This window comes from Nicotiana tomentosiformis, chromosome 2 (assembly GCF_000390325.3).
Source record: "Nicotiana tomentosiformis chromosome 2, ASM39032v3, whole genome shotgun sequence".
NCBI classification, from domain to species: domain Eukaryota; kingdom Viridiplantae; phylum Streptophyta; class Magnoliopsida; order Solanales; family Solanaceae; genus Nicotiana; species Nicotiana tomentosiformis.
In genome coordinates, this window is record NC_090813.1 from 181534413 (window position 1) to 181560649 (window position 26237).

At 39.0% G+C, this 26237-nt stretch overlaps 1 protein-coding gene across 1 annotated transcript; it reads left to right on the forward strand.

Annotated features, from left to right (window-relative positions):
* Window positions 1-5431: 5431 nt before the first annotated feature.
* Window positions 5432-5989, forward strand: LOC138906204 (uncharacterized). Its single transcript, XM_070194732.1, has one exon. It carries the CDS (start codon window positions 5432-5434, stop codon window positions 5987-5989), a length of 558 nt encoding a protein of 185 aa, XP_070050833.1.
* The last annotated feature ends 20248 nt before the right edge of the window (window positions 5990-26237 follow it).

Here is a 26237-nt window from a genome sequence, read left to right on the forward strand (position 1 = left end):
CACATGATCTTCTCAATACCTCATATTTATCCATCATAAGCATGATGCAAAAATTGAGTTCCTCTGACTCAACTCTTCCACAGCTATATCTCTTACCAACCGTCTTTCTAGATGTAGGTATCGTTGTACTATAAGTAAGATAGAGTTTAGGAAATTGAGTTCTTACAACTGAGCTCTACCACACGATCTAGAGTAGGAAGAAAGAGTGACAATCCTAAATGCCCTGTAGCCTTCTGCTTATAAGTGTGGTGCACGACACACCCATAAACAAGACTCTACTAGACACGGCTTGTAGACTCCCTAGGACAGAACTGCTCTGATACTACTTTTGTCACGACCCAAACCGATGAGCCACGACGGGCACTCGGTACCTTACTCAACCGAGTACCTACGTAGCGTATGTTTCATATCATACTACCATAGGTAAATGAGCCAGAGAGGCTGTCGTGAGATAAATAGAATAAAACATGGGAAAAATACTCGACATTGGATGACCCAACATGTAATCCAAACTTATGCATATGAGGTATGGGCCGATAAGGCCGGGATGATCTTTCATATACTTAAAACATAGGCCGACAAGGCCATACAAGCATTCGCATACATGACATCTGTCTACAAGTCTCTAAGAGTACACTTTAATATAAAGGTCGGGGCATGGCCCCGCCATACCAAACAATACGCGTCTAAATCATACTGACCAAACAAGCAACTCCGGAGCAAATTGAGCACACCAACATCTTCCGTTGATCTGATAGCCTACTTGGAGGACTCTCGACCTATCTATCGGGACCTTCAGGCATGAAACTCAGTGTCCCCAGGAAAAAGGGATGTCAGTACGAATAATGTACCGAGTATGTAAGGCACATAAATAAGTACATAACAGACGTGGAAGAAATATAGAGTAAATGACTCAACCCGTAAGTCTGGATAACTCTGTAAATCATGAAATAATTATAGTGTCATGCATATGCGTATGAAAGTCATGTCGTGTATAGGTACATGTTTCATAACATCATCAAGCCTCTGAGGGCATCCCATCATATCATCTCGGCCAATGTGGGCAAAATCATCAACGTATACCAGCTCATCAGGTGGTGGTGCGTATTTAACGCCATAACCTTTTCCCATATCATGACATCTGTCTCCAAGCCTCTAAGAGTACACTTTAATATAAAGGTCGGGATAGGGCCCCGCCATACCAAACAATACGCGTCTAAATCATACTGACCAAACAAGCAACTCCGGAGCAAATGGAGCACACCAACATCTTCCGTTGAGCTGATAGCCTACTTGGAGGACTCTCGACCTATCTATCGGGACCTTCAGGCATAAAACTCAGCGTCCCTAGGAAAAAAGGATGTCAGTACGAATAATGTACCGAGTATGTAAGGCACATAAATAAGTACATTACAGACGTGGAAGAAATATAGAGTAAATGACTCAACCCGTAAGTCTGGATAACTCTATAAATCATGAAATAATTATAGTGTCATGCATATGCGTATGAATGTCGGTACATGTTTCATAACATCATCAAGCCTCTGAGGTCATCCCATCATATCATCTCGGTCACTGTGGACAAAATCATCAATGTATACCAGCTGATCAGGTGGTGGTGCGTATTTAACGCCATAACCTTTTCCCATATCCCATATACATATAAATACTTATATATACGTGTATATAAAGCCATCTGGTCATAGGTCAATGTATATGTATAAATGAATGCAATGCAAGAGAAGTACATCATTAAAATCTCTCGCAATACCATAAGGCCATTATGCCTTTGAATAATATCTTGAAGTAAACTTTTTCAACTTACGTATTTTCTGAGACCCATGAATAGATGATAGAATAATAAGATACATGGGAATTCAAGAACATAGGCACTTCTAATACTTCTATGAATAGAGTCATTTATGGAGGTTGTGCATTTGCTCATTTCATGTCGTATAGATTATGCCAAAAGGAAAGAAGGGATAGTCTTAACATATCTGAGTTGATTCTTTTGACAATCCCTCTAACACACAACAATTGCGACAACACGTAACGGAAAGATCAGAGTAGGGAAAAATCCGTATGATGTTCTTGGAAAAGGTTGCACCGTACTCCTTTAGAACCGCAAAATTTTACGTTACTATGATTTTAAAAATTCTCGTTGGATTCCTTTTGGTTGCAAGAATTCACGTTGCTTAATGTAAGGGTTAGAATCTAATTTGGAGTGTTTGCAAATGAGAATTTGAAAATTTGTAGGAATTGACAAAAATGGCTAACGTTCTGATCTATTCACAACTTCTAAAAATTGCTAATGAAATGTGTCTCTTCTTTATTTAATGAGTATGACTCATGCTCTTTAAGTCTTTCCACATAATCATAGTGACTTATGAGTCACAATCCTTAGATGGGTTTTCTGCCACGTTATGGATTTTGTCCAATAATTAACCACCAATTATCTTAATCAACTTGTTAATCTCCTATTAACCAATTTCCCACATAATTAAGAATTATCTCAAATTACTTAAGATACTACTCATGTTAACACACCTTATACATCATACCATCGTGGTCATATGGTATATTGTATGGCACTAGTCCATAAATACCGAGTATTTTAGCTCGGGCCATATTTTATCCCACATGTCAAACTTGGACGAAAATTCATTTTCTTTGACTTGCTTCCCCTCTCACCTTTACGAATTTACTCATCACTTGTTTGAAATGGCATAATTCTTATAATCTCAAAATAATCTCATTCCCAAACTTCCATTAATTTATTTATGGCATACTTCCATGTATGAAAACTTGGATGTAACATTGTCGAATTTTGAGACGTGGGCCCGGGGGGGCGGGTTTGAGCCGATTTCAGATTTTGGCTATAATTTCGTATATTTCTTGTGAAATTGATTCCTTTGGCCTATATTGATTGTATTGTACTGCTTGTGGCTAGATTCAGGACGCTTGGAGACTGATTTGAGGAACAAAGGCATTTTGGAGTAGAGTTTAGCCCGGATTGAGATAAGTAACACTTTCAAACTTGGTTCTGAGGGTTCGAAACCCCGAATTATGTGTTATGTTATTGGTATTGAGGTGACGCACATGCCTAGTGCTGGGCGTGCACCGTGAGAATTGTGACCTGGTCGATTCCACGGTACTATCTAGTGGTTCTATCTTGTTGATATCCGTGTTTTCATCATGTGATAAAGTAATTGAGTTGTCACTCATGATAGATATCATGTTTAGGCTTTATGCTGATACTATTGGGACCCATAGTGGTCGTTTCTTGTTGTTGTCTTACTGATTTCATTGATATTTCATACTCAGTCATATTCATTCATTCCATATCATACCTCAGTCTCTGTTGTTAATTTTTGATACACCATATCATTGTTTTCGGGCTAGTATCATGACATTGTGAGCCCGTGAGGGAGAGACTGGAGAGATTGATGAATGAGTGAGGCCAAGGGCCTGATTATAAGTGACATTTATGGGATCGGGCTACACGCCGCAGCGGTTATACTGATTTATGATAGCGCTTGGGCTGAAGGAGCCCCTCCAGAGTCTGCACACACCACCAGTGAGAGCGGTTGATATTATTGAGGGATGGATCTTCCTTGGACATGGATCTTGTCCGAAGCATTTTATACCTCGAGATGGATTTTCTCCACGGGCTGGATTTGCCCTACTCGGTACTGGGTGACTGATGGTCAGTGATGTATATATTCTGGGATGGATCTTCCGTGGGATATTTTGGGCCATATACAGTACCGAGTGATTGAGCATTTGAGAGTGTGAGCACATGAGGCTGTCTGCATGGTACATCACATACAGCATGTACATTAGCATAGTAGAAGTAGAGGAGTTATACTTTTCATATCATTTAGATTGATCCATTTTACTGTTTTAAGATATTTATCGAACTTGAAAGCATGTTTACATTTATGCACTGTTATTTTCTGTATTGAATTGTGTTGGTTAAATTCATCACTACTTTCAGCCCATAGTTTGGACTTGTTACTTAGTGAGTTGGTTGTACTCACGCTACACCCTGCACCTCGTGTGCAGATCCAGGTACTTCCGGTTACGGCGGCTGCTGATTGGGAAAACAGGTTCTCAGAGACTATCGAGGTAGCTGCATGGCGTTTGCAGGCCTTGACTCTCCCTCATTATGTTTATCTGTACTTCAATTTTTACTCCTTAGACATTGTAGTATACTGTATTCTGACATAGATGCTAATGTACTCGGTGATACCCCAATTTTTGTGAGGGATTTGTATTGCGTTGTGGTTTTATTTTAGTTTTTAAATGGTTTATTAAGCATTTACTGCTTCCGTTTTTCAAAGTTTTTACTGGGTGATCATGGCTGTGTAGTTGGCTTGCATAGTTCCACGATAGGCGCTATCACGACGGTTGGTTTTGGGGTCGTGACAAGTTGGTATCAGAGCCTAGGTTACATAGGTCTCACGAGTCATGAGCAGGTTTAGTAGAGTTTTGCGAATCGGTACGGAGACGTCTGTACTTATCTTCGATAGGTTGCCGAACCCTTAGGAAATTTCACCTTCTTGTAATCTTGTCGTGCGGATTATTGGTCCCGATAACTAAACTTTTGTTATTCTATTCTCTCACAGATGGTGAGGACACGTACTACTAGGCAGGATGGACGGCCACCAGTACCACTAGCTAGGGCCGCGAGAGGCCGAGGTCATGGTAGAGGTCGCGCGATAGGGGCAGAGTTACAACTCGTACAGCAATTAGGGCAGCACCTGCAGACCCACCAGTCACTCCAGCTCAGGAGCAGGTACCCGATACAGCTGAGCCAGTGGGGCCAGATCAGGCACCAGTTGTGCCTATTGTGATTCCAGGCCTTCAGGAGGCTTTGACCCAGATATTGACAGTTTGCACTGGCCTTGCTCAGGTAGTTTCGACTCAAGCCGTACCTGCCACTTCTCAGGTCGGGGGAGGTACTCATACCCCTGTTGCCCGTACTCCAGATCAGGTAGTGTAGGTACTTCAGATACCGGAGGCATTACCAGCCCAGCCGGCTGCAGCTGCTCAGACCCCTATAGTCCCCGTTATGGCAGACGATGAGCAGAGGAGGCTTGAGAGGTTTGGGAGGCTTTGACCTCCATCATTTAGTGGTGCTGAGTCAGAGGATGCTCAGGGATTTCTGTATAGGTGCGAGCAGATGTTGCGGACAGTAGGTATTTTGGAGACCAGTGGGGTCTTGTTCACTACCTTTCAGTTTTTTGAGGCTGCCTTCAAATGATGGGAGGCTTATAAGAGGCGCAGGCCGGTCGGTGCAGCACCGCTTATATGGTCGGAGTTTTCCGTTCTCTTCTTGGAGAAGTTTGTGCCACAGTCTCACAGAGAGGAGCTGCGTAGATAGTTTGAGCAGCTTCGTCAGGATGACATGTCTGTGATGCAGTACGAGATGAGGTTTTCTGAGTTGTCTCGTCATGCAGTTTGGCTAGTTCCCACTGATAGGGAGAGGATTCGGAGGTTCATCAATGGCCTCACATATCAATTGTGGTTGCTTATGACTAGGGAGAGGGTATTTGGTGCTTATTTTGATGAGATTGTCGACATTGCTCGGCAGATAGAGATGGTCTGTAGCCAGGAGCGTGGAGAAAGGGAGTCCAAGAGGCCTCGTGGACCAGGTGATTTCAGGAGTGTTCCTTCAGGGGGTCAGTTTTACTGCGGCAGGGGTCGTCCTTACAGGCACGCTCATACGGGTCGTCCAGTTTACCGTGTTGCATCATCCAGTCACGATTCATATAGTTATCATCAGGGCCAATCATCTCTCAGTGCCCTACCAGCTCAGAGTTCGTCCCATGCACCTTCATCTCAGGGCTCATCGGCATCGGGATCTTCTAGCAGATATCCTGGTGCTTGGGGATCCCTCCAGTCCCCACCGCCATTCGCATGGAGGGGTTGTTTCGAGTGTGGAGATATGGGTCACATCAAAAGGTATTGTCCCCGCCGTATATGAGGTCCAGCTCAGCAGAGGAGTCAGCCTACGACTTCAGCTCCCATTACTTTACCACCCGCTCAGCCAGCTCGGGGTGGATCTCAGTCAGTTAGGGGTTGCCCTAGAGGGTGAGGCCAATCAGGTGGCGGTCAGGCCCGATTCTATGCTATTACTGCCAGACCAGATGTTGTTGCTTCAGATGCAGTCATCACAGGTATTGTCTCAGTTTGCCACAGGGAGGCCTCTATACTATTTGACCCCGGTTCCACTTATTCATATGTATCATTGTATTTCGCTCATCATTTGGATATGCCCCGTGAGTCCTTAGTTTCATCTGTTCAGGTCTTTATGCCGGTGGGTGATACTATTATTGTGGACTGTGTATATCGGTTGTGTGTACTGACCATTGGGAGTCGGGATACTAGAGTTGATCTCTTATTGATTAGCATGGTTGATTTTTATGTGATCTTGGGTATGGATTGGTTGTCTCCATGTCATGTTGTTCTAGATTGTCACGCTAAGACTTTGACAATGGCGATGCCGGGATTACAGAGGACTAATGGAGAGGTTCTCTAGACTACGTTCCCAGTAGGGTGATTTCGTATTTGAAGGCCCAGCGGATGGTTGGGAAGGGTTGTTTATCTTATTTGGCCTTTGTGAGGGATGTAAGTGTTGATGCTCCTACTATTGATTATGTTCCGGTGGTGCAGGAATTTTTGGATGTGTTTCCTGCAGACTTGCCGGGCAAGCCACCCAACATGGATATTGACTTCGGTATTGACTTGGTGCCGGGCACTCAGCCCATTTCTATTCCACCATATCGCATGGCACCAACTGAGTTGAAATAATTGAAGGAGCAGCTTTAGGAACTCCTTGATAAGGGGTTTATTAGGCCTAGTGTGTCACGTTGGGGTGCACCGGTGTTGTTTGTGAAGAAGAAGGATGGTACTATGAGAATGTGCATTGATTATAGGCAGTTGAACAAAGTTACAATCAAGAACAAGTATCCATTGTCGCGTATTGATGATTTGTTTGACCAGCTTCAGGGAGCGAGGGTGTTCTCCAAGATTGATTTGAGGTCTGGGTATCACCAGTTAAATATTCAGGACTTGGATATTCTTAAAACAATATTCAGTACCTGTTATGGTCATTATGAGTTTCTTGTGATGTCTTTTGGGCTGACCAATGCCCCAACAACGTTTATGCATCTGATGAACAATGTGTTTCAGCCTTATCTTGACTCATTTGTTATAGTATTTATTGATGACATCCTGGTGTACTCTCTTAGCCAGGAGGAGCATGCCCAGCATTTAAGGATTGTGTTGCAATAGTTGAGGGAGGAGAAGCTTTATGCCAAGTTCTCCGAGTGCGAGTTTTGGCTCAGTTCAGTGGCATTCTTGGGGCACGTGGTGTCCAGTGGAGGTATTCAGGTGGATCCGAAGAAGATAAAGGCAGTTCAGAGTTGGCCCAGGCCATCCTCAGCTACGTAGATTCGGAGCTTTCTCGGCTTGGCCGGTTATTATCGTCGCTTTGTGGAGGGTTTCTCGTCTATTGCATCGCCCTTGACTAAACTGACCCAAAAGGGTGCTTCTTTCAGGTGGTCGGATGAGTGTGAGGAGAGTTTTCAGAAGCTCAAGACTGCCTTGACCATAGCTCCAATTCTAGTTTTGCCATCAGCTTCAGGCTCTTATACAGTGTACTATGATGCTTCTCGGATCGGCATTGGGTGTGTGTTAATGCAGGAGGATAGAGTGATTGCTTATGCTTCGCACAAGTTTTCAGAAGCTCAAGACTGCCTTGACCATAGCTCCAATTCTAGTTTTGCCATCAGCTTCAGGCTCTTAAACAGTGTACTATGATGCTTCTCGGATCGGCATTGGGTGTGTGTTAATACAGGAGGGTAGAGTGATTGCTTATGCTTCACACAAGTTGAAGCCTCATGAGAAAAACTACTATGTTCATGATTTGGAGTTAGCTTTCATCGTTCATGCATTGAAGATTTGGAGGCATTATCTCTATGGTGTGTCTTTTGAGGTATTTACTGATCATCGTAGCCTCCAGCACTTGTTCAAACAAAATGATCTAAATTTGAGGCACCGGAGATGGTTGGAGCTGCTAAAAGTATCACGACCCAAAATCCAAGTAGTCGTGATGGCACCTAACCCATCCCGTTAGGTAAGCCAATTTCCAACTAACCAATTTCACTAATAATTATTAAGGCAATTTAAGTTAATAAAGATCTTTATCTTACTCAATCCCGAAGAACTGGTAGTACAAATCATGAGCTTCTAAGAATAGAGTATACAAAGCGAAAATGAAATAAATACATAGTCTGTTTGAATAGTACATAAACAGAGCTTTTATAATTTAAGGCTACCATGAACAAGAGGCAGCTACAACAGGAACGCAGGTACATCTTCAAATACCGCAACCATCGAGCACATCAACAACATCAGTCAACATCTGCATGCAATGTGCAGAAGTGTAGTATCAGTACAACTGACCTCATGTACTGAGTAAGTAACAAACCTAGCCTTAGGTTGAAAGTAGTGACGAGCTTGTACCAAGGTCAGAGTTCAACTTCCATAACCAACAATAGTTCATAACAATATTAAACAAGTAATACTAGAAGTAACTCAAAGAATAAATGCTCAGCTAAATCATGACTTTTGAAAATAGTTCTGCCTTTCAAGTACATCAATGAAAACCCAAATCGTTTACCGAAGTTACCAAAAATATAAATAAGTTTGAAAACAGTATTTTTTTCAAAATCCTTTCAATAATAAATAAAATATCTCATTTTCTTTCGAGATAACCAGTGTAAAAGAAATGCATCACTATGCCCATCTGTCAACATGTGTGAGAAATCATGAATAATATGATACCGTACAGCATGAGGAAAACACATCTCTATGCATATATGTCATGTGTGCATGTCAATGTAATGTATCTCAGAGATTGTACTCATGCACTCACACTCTTAGAGTACTCAATCTCATTGTATCGCATTCTCTCTCACTATGCTCAGCACACTCAATCACTCAGCGCTATACAATACCTGTTGTGGCGTGCAGCACGATCCCTGTTTATAGTCGACTACACTCACTGGGGGTGTGTAGAGACTCATGAGGGGATCCTACAGCCCAAGCGTTATAAGCACGAACAACTCACGTGCCATAATATAAATATCTAGATCTGCACAGCCAACTCACGTGCTGCACGGCCAACTCACGTGCAATAATAATATAAGGATTTGCACAATGAACTCACGTGTTGCACGGCCAACTCACGTGCAATAATAATATAAGGATCCGCACAGCCAACTCACGTGATGCATGGACAACTCACATGCAATAATAATATAAGGATCCGCACGGCCAACTCACGTGCAATAAGAAGCCAATAAGGCTTGCTGCAGGCGGGCAGCCCCGATCCATATAATAGTATATATATCCAACTCATGTGTAATAGTATAATATATAGATCCGCACGGCCAACTCACGTGCAATAGTATAATATATATAAAGCAAACATGGCCTGCTGCGGCGTGCAGCCCGATCCCAAAAATATCCTCACAATCAGGCCCTCGGCCTCCCTCAGTCATCAATCTCTCCAGTCTCTCTCTCATGGGCTCACAATGTCATGAGAATAGCCCAAACTGATGATATGATGTATCAATAAATAACAACAGAGAATGAGATATGATATGCAAGGAAATGAATATGACTGAGTATGAATTTTCAATTTAAAATAAATATTTCACATCAATATGACCTTTGTGGGTCCCAATAATACTGGCACATAGCCTCAACATGATTTTTAATATGCTTTTCAGTTCAATTTCTTCAACACATAAAACTGCATGGAAAATGCCAAGATTATTTAACTACAAAATTCCACAGAAACAATTATGTCACAATTTCTATAGTGCACGCCCACACGCCCGTCACCTAGCATGTGCGTCGCCTCCCAACGATTTACATAATACATACATTCAGGGTTCATACCCTCAGCTCCAAGATTAGAAGAGTTACTTACTTTGAACAAGTCAAATCCAATGTCGAGCAAGCTAAGCAATGCTCTAGAAATTCCATTCTGCGTGTATCAACTTCCAAACTGCTCGAATCTAGTCACAATTAATTTGATTCAGCTCACAAAAATTAAAGGAATTAATTCCATATCAAAATACTAATATTTTCCAAAAATTCGAAATTACGCCCCAAAAATCACATGTGGGGCCCACGTCTCGGAATCCGATAAAACTTACAAAATCTGAACCCCCATCTAACCACGAGTCCAACCATATCAAAATTACTCAAGTCTGACCACAACTCGGCCTTCAAATCCTCAATTAAAGTCTATGAATTTTTCTACTATTTTCAACCCAAAACACTAATTTGTTGATAAAAACAATAATAGATTCATGTAATTTAACCAAAACCGAGTTAGAATCATTTACCCCGTTATTTTCCTTGAAAAACTCCCGAAAATCACCTCTTCCCGAGCTCAAATCCGTCAAAAACTGAAAATGAGACGAAGTCCCATTTTCAGAACTTAAACTCACTGCCCAGGCTTTTCTTCTTCGCGAACGCGGTTAGTGCCTCGCGTTCGCGAAGCATAAAATAGCTCCCGTCCAAATTCCTCCTTCGCGAACGCGACATCACCCTCGCGTTCGCGAAGCACAAAATTCCTCGGCCTCAATGTCATCTACACGAACGCGTTCAACTCATCGCGAACGCGATGCTTCGTTCCCCCTTACTACGCGAACGCGACACCCCCTACGCGAACGCATAAACCAATTGCTTGGGGTCTTCAGCTGCTTCCTCTCTTCTTCCGAACGCATAACACCTCTCGCGTTCGCGATGCACACCCAGTCCACCCTTCGCGAACGCGTTCTTCTCTTCGCGAACGCGAAGAGCAAATATTGCCAGACTATCAATTCCTCTTCGCGAACGCGAGGCTCCACTCACGAACGCGATGAAGGAAACCAGATGGTGCATCAGAAAAATTCCAGCAGAGTTCCAAGTCCATAATCCAACCTGTTAACCATCTGAAACTCACCCGAGCCCCTCAGGACCTCAACCAAATATACCAACAAGTCCCAAAATATCATACGAACTTAGTCGAACCCTCAAATCACCTAAAAAAACCGCTAAAACCATGAATTACACCCCAATTCAAGCCTAATGAACTTTGAAATTTCTAATTTCTACAAAAGACTCCGGAACCTATCAAATCACGTCCGATTGACCTCAAATTTTGCACATAAGAAATAAATGACATACCAGAGGTATTCCAATTTTCAGAATCAAATTCCGACCCCGATATCAAAAAGTCAACCCCGGTCAAACTTCTCAAAAATTAAACTTTCGGCATTTCAATCCTAATTCCTCTACGGACCTCCAAATAATTTTCCGGACATGCTCCTAAGTCCAAAATCACCATACGGAGCTATTGGAATCATCAGAATTAAATTCCGAGGTCGTTTACACATAAGTCAATATCTGGTCAACTATTTTAACTTAAGCTTTAAACCTTGGAACTAAGTGTTCCAATTCATTCTAAAACCTCACCGGACCCGAACCAATTGCCCCAACAAGTCACACAACAACTGTAAAGCCCAATTTGACTAGTAAATGGGAAAACGGGGTTGTAATACTTAAAATGACCGATCGGGTCGTTACATTCTTCCCCACTTAAACATACGTTCGTCCTCGAACGTGCCAAAAGTTGTTTCTAAGCCATCAAATCACTGTTCCATCTTACCACCCACATACTCGGGGGTGAACCCACGTCACCCTATTCCATATGAGCTTGACAACACAATACAACTGAAATAATTGATTAAACTTTAGCCCATAAACCTTGGAATTTAATTTCTAACCTTTAGAATTTCTTTCAAGACACGAATCTTACATTTACACCATGTATGAGTTTGAACAAGCTGTATCAAGCCATAACCATAACCATAACCACTGTTGATAATAAAAAAACATGCAAAATTTCATGACCACTTACCAGATCAACAAGTCACGGAGCTCTATCGCCCCAACCAGAACCGTAATCACCTTCTGAGCCGACTTTTAATATTATACTCCCGAATATACCGAAATTAAACCTGATAGTACCCATTCCAGGTCCAATGACCGTATATTACTAAACATAACTGTTCCACAGACATACCGCACCAATATAACTCAGATCCATAACCCGTGTAATCTGTGCACCAATAAGCAACAATTCAAATGTACCCAGTCATGGAAAATGACTCAAACGAGAGCACTGCCCCGCCAGATTAACAAGTACCACCACAACGAAATGTTAAAAATTCATCATACACCGTAGAACCATCACCCGATTCTAACACGGGGTTCATATTATATACCCCGAGCCACCATGCTCCAAATTAATAACGAAGGAGATGCAATTGACAAAACTACCACACAAAACCTGAAAGGACATAACCATTACGCTATCGCTCATGCAATACCCAAATACTCATCACGCTCAAATTCCGCTATAAGGTTCAAATAGAACCGCACCATCTGTGCACATAACCAATGAATCACAACTCCTCGTAGCATAAAGGAGTAACTCACAGATCATTTCAGAACACGAATAAGTTCAGCATCAACCGAATGACACGTCCCTCAACAATAGCAGTATAGAGCCATCCATTCCGGCTTGGTGTAGAATACACATCTTAGTTGGGCCTATCAATGGACCCCCAAATCAACTCTGGTCACCCACAGTAGATAAATAACCCTCCGAAGATTCATCGCGACTAATTCATAATACATCCTATCATCTGACTAGCTCTGACCACAATTTCACTATCCACAACCATGAAATAATTTGTTCCTGACAACTCCTAGTCTCTAAATCCATAGAACACACGCACCACCATTTCTGGTCCCATCTCCACCGCCCAAATGTCTAACACTTCTCTCATACACGATCATCCCACGAGAAATACTTTAAAAGTTCTTTCGTGCCACTTGGAAAAATTTGAATATCAGCAATCTATCAACCATGTGAGTACTGTAATACTAATTAAACATCCGTAAGTCAAAATACAATGCGCCTTATGAAATACGCACTATTCTCATACAACACCAAGTAGTAATCGTATTTATCTAGTCATTTGAAACCGCACATGTTGTCTAAGAATTCATGACCATTCTGCCCAAACTTCGTTACCTTCCTTCAAGACTGAACTGCTACCTTGTACATGTAAATCTAACTTCCGCACAACACATAACATCTATCTTGCCATCGTGTGAAAAGTACAAGAATCTCATTATCAACTCTGGTCACCAGCAAATTATATATCCGGTTAGTTAGAAACCTTTATCTTGCTTCCTTCCAAGAGGAAATTATAATACACAACACGTTTCTCACACTAGTAGAAATATCCGGTTCAAACCATGGTAGAAACCATCAAGAACACTTTGAAATCCATTTGCACATAACCAAGCTATTAGAACTAAATTTCTCTAACTCGACCAAATCACGTAGGTCATTAAACTCAAGAATATTACCACCAAAACATCTTTAGAGTCTCACCACATTATAATTAACCATATAAATACCATAACTGAAACACCCACTCTGAGAATACCTTATTTGAGTCTAAGGTTGTTTTATTCACCTTCTTGATACCAAAATATAAAATCCATAATGATATACAACAAGTCTCGACATCATCCAACTTAAATCTCAGATTTTATCCATACGCAAGTCCGGAGAAATTCTCAATTGCAATATAAAATTCTCAAACCCACTAGAATTTTCTCGGGAGTCACCCACTTTGCTCAAATCTAATTGCACCGCCCAAATGGGTCAAAAGACATGTGCCCCATTAGCACAACAACACTCAAAGAAGTAACTCTACTTTAATACCCCCAATCAAATTCATACTCCGTGCGTACAACATATTTTGAAAATAACAACTCACTCATCCCATGATTTTCATATACTCATAAAGTATAATATAACCTGTATCCAAGAATTCGTTTACTCAAGTCATTCTCGAACTCCATCTCTGCAAGTCATAACTAATCCACAAGTATGCCTCAGACCAAAACTAAAATTTAAAATATAACCATGAAATTAAGTCGTCTGCAGCAGGCTCCCCCACTTGGCTCAAAGCCATAAATTTAAACAGTCCATAACTCACAATATCCATACTCTACTACTTCCCTAATACTTCCTTCAGTTCAACAAAAAATTCTTCTCAAGCTCATACAATGCCAACCATAAAAATACCCCAAATCATCTGCTAAGCTTGCAATCATTCTCTTGACACTCAAGTCAACTTTCTCAGCCAGATTCAAATTCAAATCTCCACACATACGCCCTACTGACGGAAAAGTAACTCTCCACTCACATATAAGGAACACACCTACGTAGATTACTCTCCAGGAGATAGCTCACCTCCCTAGCCTCAAAATTGGCATCTTGTTATATCTTTTCGCAGTCACAATTACTATGCAATCACTTAGTCAATCTGAGTCCAACTCATTACCCAGACATGAGAATTTAATTTACCCTAAAATTTAACAATATGAAAGATCCTTCAAAACATTCATAATCGAGAATGTACGTCACATTAAAATGAAAATCAAGCACCCAATGGCCATTTCTTTACATTTCAAGGAAACGCTTCTCGTCACATTCAAATCATCTTAACACATCCCGCGGTCACATCATACCTATCATACCTCTATTTCACCGCTCATCGAGCCATAAATTTCACTGTAGGGTCATTACCGGACATATGAGTCCAATTGTACAAGTTATAACTGAAGCTACCGAGCTTAAACTGTGGTCTAACCATAGCCTCAAGTCCTCCAGACTGGCCCATCACCAAAACATTGAATTCACATCTCGCACATCATCCCTGAAATCACAAGCTGGCGATACACAACTGATACCGAGCACTCATGTGTGCATACGAATATGTTGAAGGAATTCAAAGAGTTATGTCCCAAGCTGAATCAATCCCGCATGATAAGGAAATAAAAATGGGAAGTATATATACTAAATGCCTTGTAGCCTCTCGAAGATAAGTATGTACGTCATCATACCGATCCGCAAGACTCTACTAGACACTTGCTCATGACTTGTAGAACCTATAAACCTAGAGCTCTGATACCACCTTGTCACGAACCAAAATCCAACTAGTCATGATGGCACCTAACCCATCCTGTTAGGTAAGCCAATTTCCAACTAACCTATTTCACTAATAATTATTAAAGCAATTTAAGTGAATAAAGATCCTGATCTTACACAATCCCCAAGAACTGGTAGTACAAATCATGAGCTTCTAAGAATAGAGTATACAAAGTTGAAATGAAATAAATACATAGTCTGTTTGAATAGTACATAAACAGAGCTTTTATAATTTAAGGCTACCATGAACAAGAGGCAGCTATAATAGGAATGCAGGTACATCTTCAAATCACGCAACCATCGAGCACAGCAACAACATCAGTCAATATCTGCACGCAATGTGAAGAAGTGTAGTATCAGTACAACCTACCCCATGTACTGAGTAAGTAACAAACCTAGCCTTAGGTTGAAAGTAGTAACGAGCTTGTACCAAGGTCAGAGTCCAACTTCCATAACCAACAATAGTTCATAACAATATTAAACAAGTAATACCAGAAGTAACTCAAAGAATAAATGCTCAGCTAAATCATGACTTCTGAAAATAGTTCTGCCTTTCAAGTACATCAATGAAAACCCAAATCGTTTACCGAAGTTACCAAAAATATGAATAAGTTTGAAAACAGTAATTTTTCCAAAATCCTTTCAATAATAAATAAAATATCTCATTTTCTTTCCAGATAACCAGTGTAAAAGAAATGCATCACTATGCCCATCTGTCAACATGTGTGAGAAATCATGAATAATATGATACCGTACAGCATGAGGAAAATACATCTCTATGCATATATGTCATGTGTGCATGTCAATGCAATGTATCTCAGAGATTGTACTCATGCACTCACATTCTCAGAGTACTCAATCTCACTGTCTCGCATTCACTCCCACTATGCTCAGCACACTCAATCACTCAGCGCTATACAATACCTGTTGCGCTATACACTTCCTCACTGCCAATATTTTTCTCCATAACTTCCTCACTACCAATATTTTTCTCTACAACTTCCTTATCACCAAAATAATCATTATGAATATTACTAGTATCATGATGGCCATGACTATCATGATGGACGTCGTCTCCTCTATCACCCTGTTCAGGAAAAATATACAAAAAGTTATCAAAATTATAGTAACAGGTAAAAGTAACAAACAAGCATAGTCATGAGAATACCTTTGAAGCATCGCTTTCATCTAAAGTTTTAAAAACCTTTTCAAATTAGGAAATCAGTAACCGCTCCAATGACAAAAATTTGTCGTTACCTAGAAAAGAAAAGTGAAACCGAATATCAATTGAGAAGCCAGAATTGCTCAAAATCAAAATAGAAATAATGTATGTACCTTGTTGATTTTACTTCTTAGAAGTTTCTACTCATTGTCGCTTGAACTCAAGTTACTGGGCTGTGGATCCGGATTGTTTATAGGTTGTGATTCCAACTTATTTTTGGGCTGCTTTTTAGCATTTTTTTTCCAGGTCGAGTGTTGAAATCATCAACATCATCTCTTGGATTAACTTCAGGCAAAGCTCCAGATACGATATCCATCTCATTTTATCTTCAAATACCGGGACAAAATCATACAATTCAAGCCTTGTTTGTTCAATATTTGTTGGGCAATGTTACCAAACACAAACTACAAATCAAAAAATATTAACTTAGCAATCATAAAATTTTAAAAAAATAAACGACAACCAAATATTATTTGCAGAAACTACACATCATACAGTTAATTGATATGATGTATATTTAAGGTATAAAAAATGTATCATAAATCTATAATTTATTTATACTGTTAGCATATGAAGTAAATTAATATAAGAATTGCATCAAAATATTGTAAAGTAAACAAAAATATTTTTACCTATTAGCGATTTAAAAAAAAAAATTCTTTCTTCAACCTCTTGAAGGTCACCTTCTTCTTTACAGCCCAGTTTAGTATGCGTGGCACAAGATCTCCAATGCGGTAAGCGAGATTTTTGTGAGTATAGGGGCAGCATTCATAAAACCAACACTGAAATGCCAAAGGCAAACCACCATATCGGTACATCTCTATTATGAACCTTATCCTTCATTGACTCCAACATAGTATTGAAAACCACTTTTCCCAAAGGGAATGTTTCAAAATCACCATACTCAACCAACAGAAAATCATCCTTTGTCATGAAATCAGCATCCATAATAGGAAATAGGAAACTGTGAATGAAATACAATACTGCAATCTTCAATGCGTCCTCATCAGATTTCCATAACTCTTTAAAGAAACACTCAGTTAATAATTTTTTGGACACTTTCACATATTTGGAAAGTACAATTTCATCAATCGACTCGACTGGACATATTCATAATCCTTATTGGGATCGCCATTACTATGATGACCCGATAAGTCATTTATAGTTTTAACCTTCATTTATGTATTCTGAAACCTCGATTAGCTCCATTTAGCCTTTCTCGATTTGCGTATGCAGTCCCTGTCTTTTTTCGAAAGGTTTTTATGTGAAAAATTGACGAAAATATGAAATCATGCCTTAAAACTCATTTGAGTTGACTTCGGTCAACGTTTTGAGCAAACGGACCCGGATCAGTATTTTGACGGTCCCGGTGGATCTGTATCGTGATTTGGGACTCGGGTGTATGCCCGAAATTAATTTTGGAAGTCCCTAACTTGATTTATCATAATTTGTTGAAAAGTAAAATTTTAAAGGTTTAAAGAAATTCTGAGTTTGACCGTAGTTTGACTTTGTTGCTACAGGGTCCGGATTTTGGTTCCGAAACTTGGTATAAGTTCATTACAGTATGTATGACTAGATCTGCAAAAATTGGTGTAAAATGGAGTTGATTTGACGTGATTCGGACGTCCGGTTGTTAAAATGAGAGTTCTTAAGTTTCTTTGAAAATTTTATTTGTTTTGGTGTCCGATTCGTAGTTCTAGGTATTATTTGGTGTTTTGATCGCGCGAGCGAGCACGTATGAGTTTTTGAACTTGTGTGCATGTTTGGTTTGGAGCCCCGAGGGCTCGGGTGAGTTTCGTACGGATGATTTGAACTTAGAAATTTCTGGTTTTCTTGACTTCTGCTGGTTTCTGGTGCATGCTTCTTCGTGATCGCGAAGATACTCCCGCGATCATGAAGAGTAGTTGGAACTGGGGGTGGATTTTACTAAATGCGAATGCGAGGCTTTGGTCGCGAACGCGGAGCAGTGCGGGGTCTGCCCTTCGTGAAGGCGACCACACCATCGCAAACGCGTAGTGTTAGAGAGGCAGGGGCTGGGGAATGGAAATTACTCTACGCGAACGCGAGCCCAGGCTCGCGAACGCGAAGGCAAGGTGGGCTAAGCTTACGCGAATGTGTAGAGTATTCCGCGGTCGCATAAGCCATCTAGGAAGTTCCCTTTGCGAGTGTGTTAGGTGTCTCGCGAATGCGATGAACACCTGACGCCCAGTCATATAAACTTCTAAAAATCGGGATTTCACCCATTTTTCACAATCTTTCCATTTGAACTCGGCCTAGAGGCGATTTTAAAGAGAAAATTCATCACCATTTCATAGGTTAGTATACTTTAACTTATTTTCTTCCTTTCATATGCGATTTAGGAAGAATTCGGGGTTTTTGCAAATTCCGGATTTAGACCTCAAATTGGGGTCGAATTTCGAAACTAATACTATATATAATCACGATAAATAACCTCATACTCTCTATGATATTAGATAAATATATGATTTTGATATAAATTTTATCTTTATTTTAACAAATACTCACAATCAACGGAAAAGGGCCAAAAATGCCCTTGAACTATCTGAAATAGCTCAAAAATGCCTTCCGTTTATTTTTTGTACCAAAAATATCTCTGTCGTCTATATTTTGGACCACAAATGCCCTTAAATTGCTAGTCTTGTCATTGAATATGACATGGCAATCCAACTGGGTTAGATTTGCTTACATGGCCATCCACCTAAGCAATCCAACATGGCAAAATTATTTTTTCAGAAAATTATTTTTCCTAATTTTTTTAAAAAATACAAAATCAACACTTATTCCGAAAAAAATAAAACAAATCTGGAAAAATAATTTTCCGGAAAAAATAATTTTCCGGAAAATAATTTTTCCGAAATTATTTTTACTTTTTTCGGAATAAGTGTTGATTTTGTATTTTTTTACATAATCGGGCTCGGGGGTGAATGGGTGGGGTTTTGGTCCGAATCTTGAGTTTTGACCAAGCGGGTCCGGGGTTGACTTCTTGGAAAAAGTATAAAGATCTTAACTTTATGTATTGTAATTTAATTCCCTAGCATTATTTGATGTTATTGAGTCGATTTTGGTTAGATTCGATTGGTTTGGAGTCGAATTTCAGAGGAAAGGCCCCGGTAGAGCTTTGATTTACTTGCGGAGCGAGGCAAGTATTGAGTTTAATCTTGATTTGAGAGAATTAGGAACCCTTGAGTTATGTGCTATGTGAAATTCATGTGTAGCGGCGTATATGCAAGGTGAAGAATGTATATACGCTGTCAAAATACTTGTTTCTCTGCTTTTCCGTATTTCATTAATTATTTTATTCCATGCTTTAAATGCTTCCCATGCCTTTATTTGCTTCATGTCATTTATTATTCTCGTGTTAAAAATATTAGATTCTCCCATGCTTCCATGATTAACTGTTACTTACCTTAAATGACTTATTTGTACCCTTTAGTTGTCATTTATTTGACTTGTCTTACTGCTTAGTATTAATCATAGTGAATTCTTAATTTGGGACGAGATTTCCATTCTGGTTGTGCTTCATATTCGTTAATCGTAGAGATTCTTGTGATTCGAGTTGTTAAATTGATTGGACTTATTGATTTATTTATATTGTACGGTGGGATCGGGTTGCGCGACGCAATAGGTGAAATAAGGGTAGATTGATATGGTGAAATAAGGGAGGATTTATATTGATACGGTGGGATCGGGTTGCGCGCCACAACATGTGAAATATGGGTGGATTGATATGGTGAAATAACGGAGAATTATGATATTGACTCTGATTATATGGTGTGATCGGGTTGCGCGCCGCAACATATATTTACTTATTATTATTAATATTTACATGGTGGAATAAGGGAGGATAGTGTTGTACGGTGGGATCGGGTTGCGCGTCGCAACCGTTTATGTGTTTTTATTCCTTACTGTATTGTGTTGGCTTCGGTACTTTCGTACGAGACTCTAAGGATTGGTATTTCTGGCATTTACTGGTTTTCTTTGAGGATTGAGTTATTTTCATGAGTTAACTGCCTTATTTCATTTTCCGTATTTTTCCTTTCTTGACATTATTTTATACTACATACAGATTATTGTAAGTGACCCGCCTTAGCCTCGTCACTACTTCGTCGAGATTAGGCTCGGCACTTACAGAGTACATGGGGTCGGTTGTACTCATACTACACTCTGCACTTCTTGTGCAGATTTTAGAGTCGGTCCCAGCGACAGTCAATAGATTGCTCGGGTTGACTATCAGTACGAAGGCTTGAGGTACAGTTGCTCGGCGTTCGCAACCCTGAAGTCCCCTTCTACCTTATCTTAGCTGTGTCTTTTCTTTCAGACAGCTTTACTTTCATTCAAACATTTATTTGTACTATTCTAGTAACTCGTGCACTTGTGACACTGGATTCGGGGTTGTATTTAGATATTTCAGTTGTTATGGCATTCTGTATTTTATTTCAGTAGTCGACATGAGTTAAATTTGATTTGTTTAAAATGGCTTAAAACTAACTAACGTTAGCTTGCTAGACAATGAAATGTTATACGTCATCACGGTCCCGAGGGTGGGAATTCTGGGTCGTGACAATTACACTTTAAACCTATGATGATACAAAACTCTGCAAGTCCAAAGTGCAGCTTGGTACTATTCACTTTAATCCATAACTCATCATCTTTTGGTGACACCACTTCCCTAAGCAATAGTGAATGAATAAGTTGACTCTGTATAAAAAAAAATCGGGCAAGTCCACAAAATAACCAAAACATGTTCTTCTAAATATCTCAAGCTGTTGATCATCCAAAGTATCTTTCAAATGTTTCACTACATTGCAGTTTGTATGCACACTGATACAAGTACTATAGTGATCACCCAAAAGAACATAGTAATCCCAAAACTGAAGATAATACAAGAAATATATATATATATATATATATATATATATATATATATATATATATATATATATATAAAAGCTTCATAACAACCACAAATATGCACTTTAACATTACTTATACATTATGTGGATAAATGATATATTTTATATACAAATTGCACATTTCTTATAAACTTGATACAAATTATATACAATTTGAAAAAAATATGATACATTTTACATACAAATGTGGAACATAGTTGCTATATTGGATACATTTTCTACATACTAAAATAAATTAAGTACATACAAGTCAGAGTTATATCATTTGGAAAATACCTTCAAATCAGATGAGCTATAACATTTTTTCTTTTGATCAACGTGAACTTTTCTCTTTTTTTATGAAACATCATCCCTATCCCTTTTAGCCTTCCTTTTAGAACCTTTATCCTTTTCCTTCACAACATCCTTTCCCATCATTTTAGACTTCTGCTTCACAATATCTCTTTCAACCATTTTAATCTTTCTTTTTGAACTCGTGCCTCTTTCAACAACTACACGCTGAGAAGTTTGTGATTTGGTTACTCTATCACTGGGAGTCCCACTATGTAAATGAGTCCTTCTATAAATTGGGGTATTTTGCATTGCTTCAACAGATTTAGGGGTTGCATGCCCCAAATCGCACCCAAATTTTGGTGAATCAACAAAATCATCATCATCATTCCTACTGAAATTAGGGTTATATGTCACCCCTTTACCAACTAATTTTATAGTATATGGAGATGGCATCGACTTTATATTTTTCTTCAAAGCCCTCTTTTCTGCATTATAATCAAAAACTGATAAAGTAGTGTGATGACCCAAAATGTCATCTTTAAATTTAATGATTAATTATGTGATCTAAGCACTATTTACTATTACTCGACTTGCGTGTGCAGTCCATAAAAAAAATTCGAAAAGTTTTCAGGTGAAAAATGAATTTAAATGTGAATTAGAGCTTTAAAACTCAACTAAGTTGACTTTGGTCAACATTTTGAGTAAACAAACTCGGATCAGTATTTTGATAATTTTGATAGGTCTGTATCGTGATTTGGGACTTAGGCGTATGCCCGGAATCAAATTTCGAGGTCCCTAGCCAGAGATATGGAATTTTGATGAAAAATTAAAAGTTTAAGTTCAAATAGTGACCGGATGTCAAATTATGTGCAAACGATCCCCGGAATAGAATTTTGATAATTCCAATAGCTCCGTATGGTGATTTTGGACTTAGGAGCGTGATCGGAATTTTATTTGGAAGTCCGTAGTAGAATTAGGCTTCAAATGCCGAAAGTTGAATTTTTGAGAAGTTTGACCGAGGGGTTGACTTTTTGATATCGGGGTCGAAATCCGATTCTGAAATCATAACTCAGTTATGTCATTTATGACTTGTGTGCAAAATTTGAGGTCAATCGGAATTGATTTGATATGTTTCGGCGCAAAATATAGAAGTTGGAAGAATTGAAAACTCATAATTCGATTCGATGTGCGATTCGTAATTTCGGCATTGTTTGGCATGGTTTGAAGCCTCAACTAAGTTCATATTGTATTTTGGGACATGTTGGTATATTTGGTTAAGGTCCCGAGGGCCTCGGATGGATTTCGGAAGGTTAACGGAATGGATTTCAGATAAAAAGGAACTGCTGGAATATTTCTGCTGCAGAAGCTATTTTTGGACAGCAACTGGTGCAATCGCAGAGCTGACTTTGGAAGCTTATATCTCGAAATCTATAAGGAATCTGAAAATTATCAAAACATGAAAGTTGTAGCCCTTTGATTCTAGTTTCCAGAATGATAAACCATTTATCATTCAGACATTTAACAAAATGTTATGATCGATTGACTGAAGCTGGTACTGCAGATTTTTGCTACAGCAGTGTGCATCGCCAGAAATTTCTGCTGCACAGGGCTGACTTTGGGAGCCTATATCTCGCAATCTATAAGGAGTTGGACGATGAGAAAAACATGAAAGTTGTAGTACTTTGTATCTAGTTTGTAGAACTTTAAACCGTTTGACAGTTGGAGTTGAGTACAAGAAGTTATGATTGATATACTACAGGCTGTCGAGGAAGAGTTTGATGTTTTTAACATAAGCATGTAATGATCCAAAAGTTTATTTTTAGTTCTAGAGATCGAAATTCAATTTCGAGACTTTCGACATTTTGATAATGAATTATAGGAGTGATCTGAAAAGTTTGGTCTAATTTCATCAAGTCGCGATTGAGTTTTAAGCGTGAAATATGAGTTAATTGGAGCAAATGAGCTCCGGGTTGAGTTTCGATTAAACGAATGGGTTCGTAGTTTTATTTGTGACTCATAGGAACAAGAATCGTCGAATTCCGAGTTCGTATGATGGAGTTAGAGCCTTTTTAGTGAAATAAAACTGTTGGTATAAATAGTCCTGGTGTGCACCTTTAGCGACCAGATGTGACACTTTTAGTGACGGGATTGGACTTTTAGCGACCGGAATAGTATTTTCGGGGCAGAAATTTAAGGACCAAAAATGATCATTTCTTTCATTTCGTTTTGGAGTTTTGGAGCACGGTTCTTGGGCGATTTTGAGGATTTCTTCAAGACTTCAACTTGGGTAAGTGTCCTATATCCAAATGTGATTATATTTCATAAATCCATGGTTCTATTCATCATTTATTGATTTAAATGGAAGAAATCAAGATTTTTGCAAAATCTTCCAAAAACGAAAATTTAAGATTTGGAGGTCGAGTTGTTATCGGATTTTGGTAAAATTGGTATGAGTGGACTCGTAATTGAATGGGTTGTCGGATTTTGTAAGTTTCGCCGAATTCCGAGATGTGGGCCCCACGGACAAATTTTGAGCTAATTTCGGATTTTAATGAAAATGTAATATTATCTTATAAAAGTGATTACTATAATTTTTGTTGACTGTATCGAATTAATTATGACTAGATAGGAGTCGATCGGAGTCGGAAATTCGAGAAAAAAGCATAATACTTGGTTAAATTGGAGCAAGTCGAGGTAAGTGACTTGTCTAACCTTATGTGGAGAAAAGTTCCCCTAGGATTGGTATTGATGTGATTATTGAAATGTGTTGAAAGTTATGTGCACGAGGTGACGAGTGTGTACACGGGCTAAATTGCGAAAAATTATATTTTTAAATTGTGTAGATCACTGTTGCGCATTTATTAAATTATTTTATCTTGTTATATTCTTCATCATTGATCTGAGATATATACTTCAAATTTGTTTGATCTTTTCTTACTAATTATTTTACCTGTTTAGTTGAAACTTGGTTTCTTTTATTCTGTGCATTATTTGAAGGTTGATTTTCTTTAAATTAAATATTATTAATATGAAGTATTTGATATTTTTAAACTTGATATTGAAGCAACGTAGTAAAGATTTTGAAATATTATTTTCCTAAATTATTTACTCCTGAATATTTTTATACTCATTGTGAGGGAGCCGTGAGCTCTTTATTGTGGAAAACTATTATTGATGATTTATTTTGGCATGAGCCGTGATCTCTTTATTGTGGAAAAATATTGTTGTTGAATTATTTTGGCAAGTTAAATTATTTGAGCACTTGAGGTGTAAATTGTGATATATTGTGATATTGATACTCATGCGATGGTATAAGGTCTGGGTGTTGAAACGCATGCGGTGAGATAAGGGTGGCTTGATACGCGTGGCTAGTAGGGGAACTACTAGAAGTCATGCGGTGTGATAAGGGTGGCTAAAATGCGGGATGCTATTTCGGGAAAAAATATTTTCTTTAAATAAATTGTGAAGGCTCCCGCGGTGATATAAGGAAATGAGATATTGTGAATGTATTTATGATTTGGGACTACGAGGCGGTACCTCGGGAGTGCCCTTGTTGATATTGATTTATGGCCATAGTTACTTTCGATTAATTGTTGTGATTTTCATAAAGTTGAAGGAAATTCTGTTTTGATTCCACGAGATATTATTTGTAATTATTTGATGTCATTAAATGTGACATACTATTTGATTCATTTCCAATGTCATTTTATTTTACTACATTGATAAACATTTTACCATGCCATTATTATATTCCAGTAGGGCCTCACCTGACCTCGTCACTACTCTACCGAGGTTAGGTTTGGCACTTACTGGGTACCGCTGTGGTGTACTCATACTACGCTTCTGCACATCTTTTTGTGCAGATCCAGGTATATTTTACCAGCCTAGACGTCAGTGATTTACCTGCGCACGGAGACTTCGAGGTATATTTGCCAGCGTCCGCAGATTCCGGAATCCTCTTCTATCATTTTATGTTGCTTCCTTATATTTTATTTAGACCTTGACATATAGAGACATTGAGAATAAATTCTTAGAAGCTTGTGACTTATTTTTACCGGGTTTTGGGAGTTGAAATTGTTTGAATTGTAATTTATTTATTTCAGATATTTATTATTATTCCGCATTGATAGGCTTACCTAGTCTTAGAGACTAGGTGCCATTACGACATCCTACGGAGGAAATTTGGGGTCGTGATAAGTAGATAGTAAGATTTTCGACTATAGATTTGAATATGAAAAAAAAATAGAAAACCTACTGAAATTTAGACTTGTACATTGAGAGCACCAGAGTAAAAATAAAAAAGCGGTGTTTGAGAAGAAAGCATTGTTTCGAGAGCAGTTAGTGGAATGGGAAAAATGCGACTTAAAAGGCGTGGGTGGATCAATGTCTTATGGGTCATTTATGGGCTATTAGTTGTAATGCGTTGGGGCTTGAGGGACATTTCGGGTCAATGCTCAAAACATGGGATAATAAAATTTTTGAAGGGCCTACCGTGTAGATTTCTCAATAAAAAAACTCACAATAGAGAGAATTTGTGGTAGCAAGTATTGCATCAACACCCATCAATTCTTTTGGAGGAATGGACAATCACAGGAGACTAATGGACATCAAGAAAACAAATATTGTTTTGACAATAGTTATTCTATTTTTTAGTACAATTATGAGT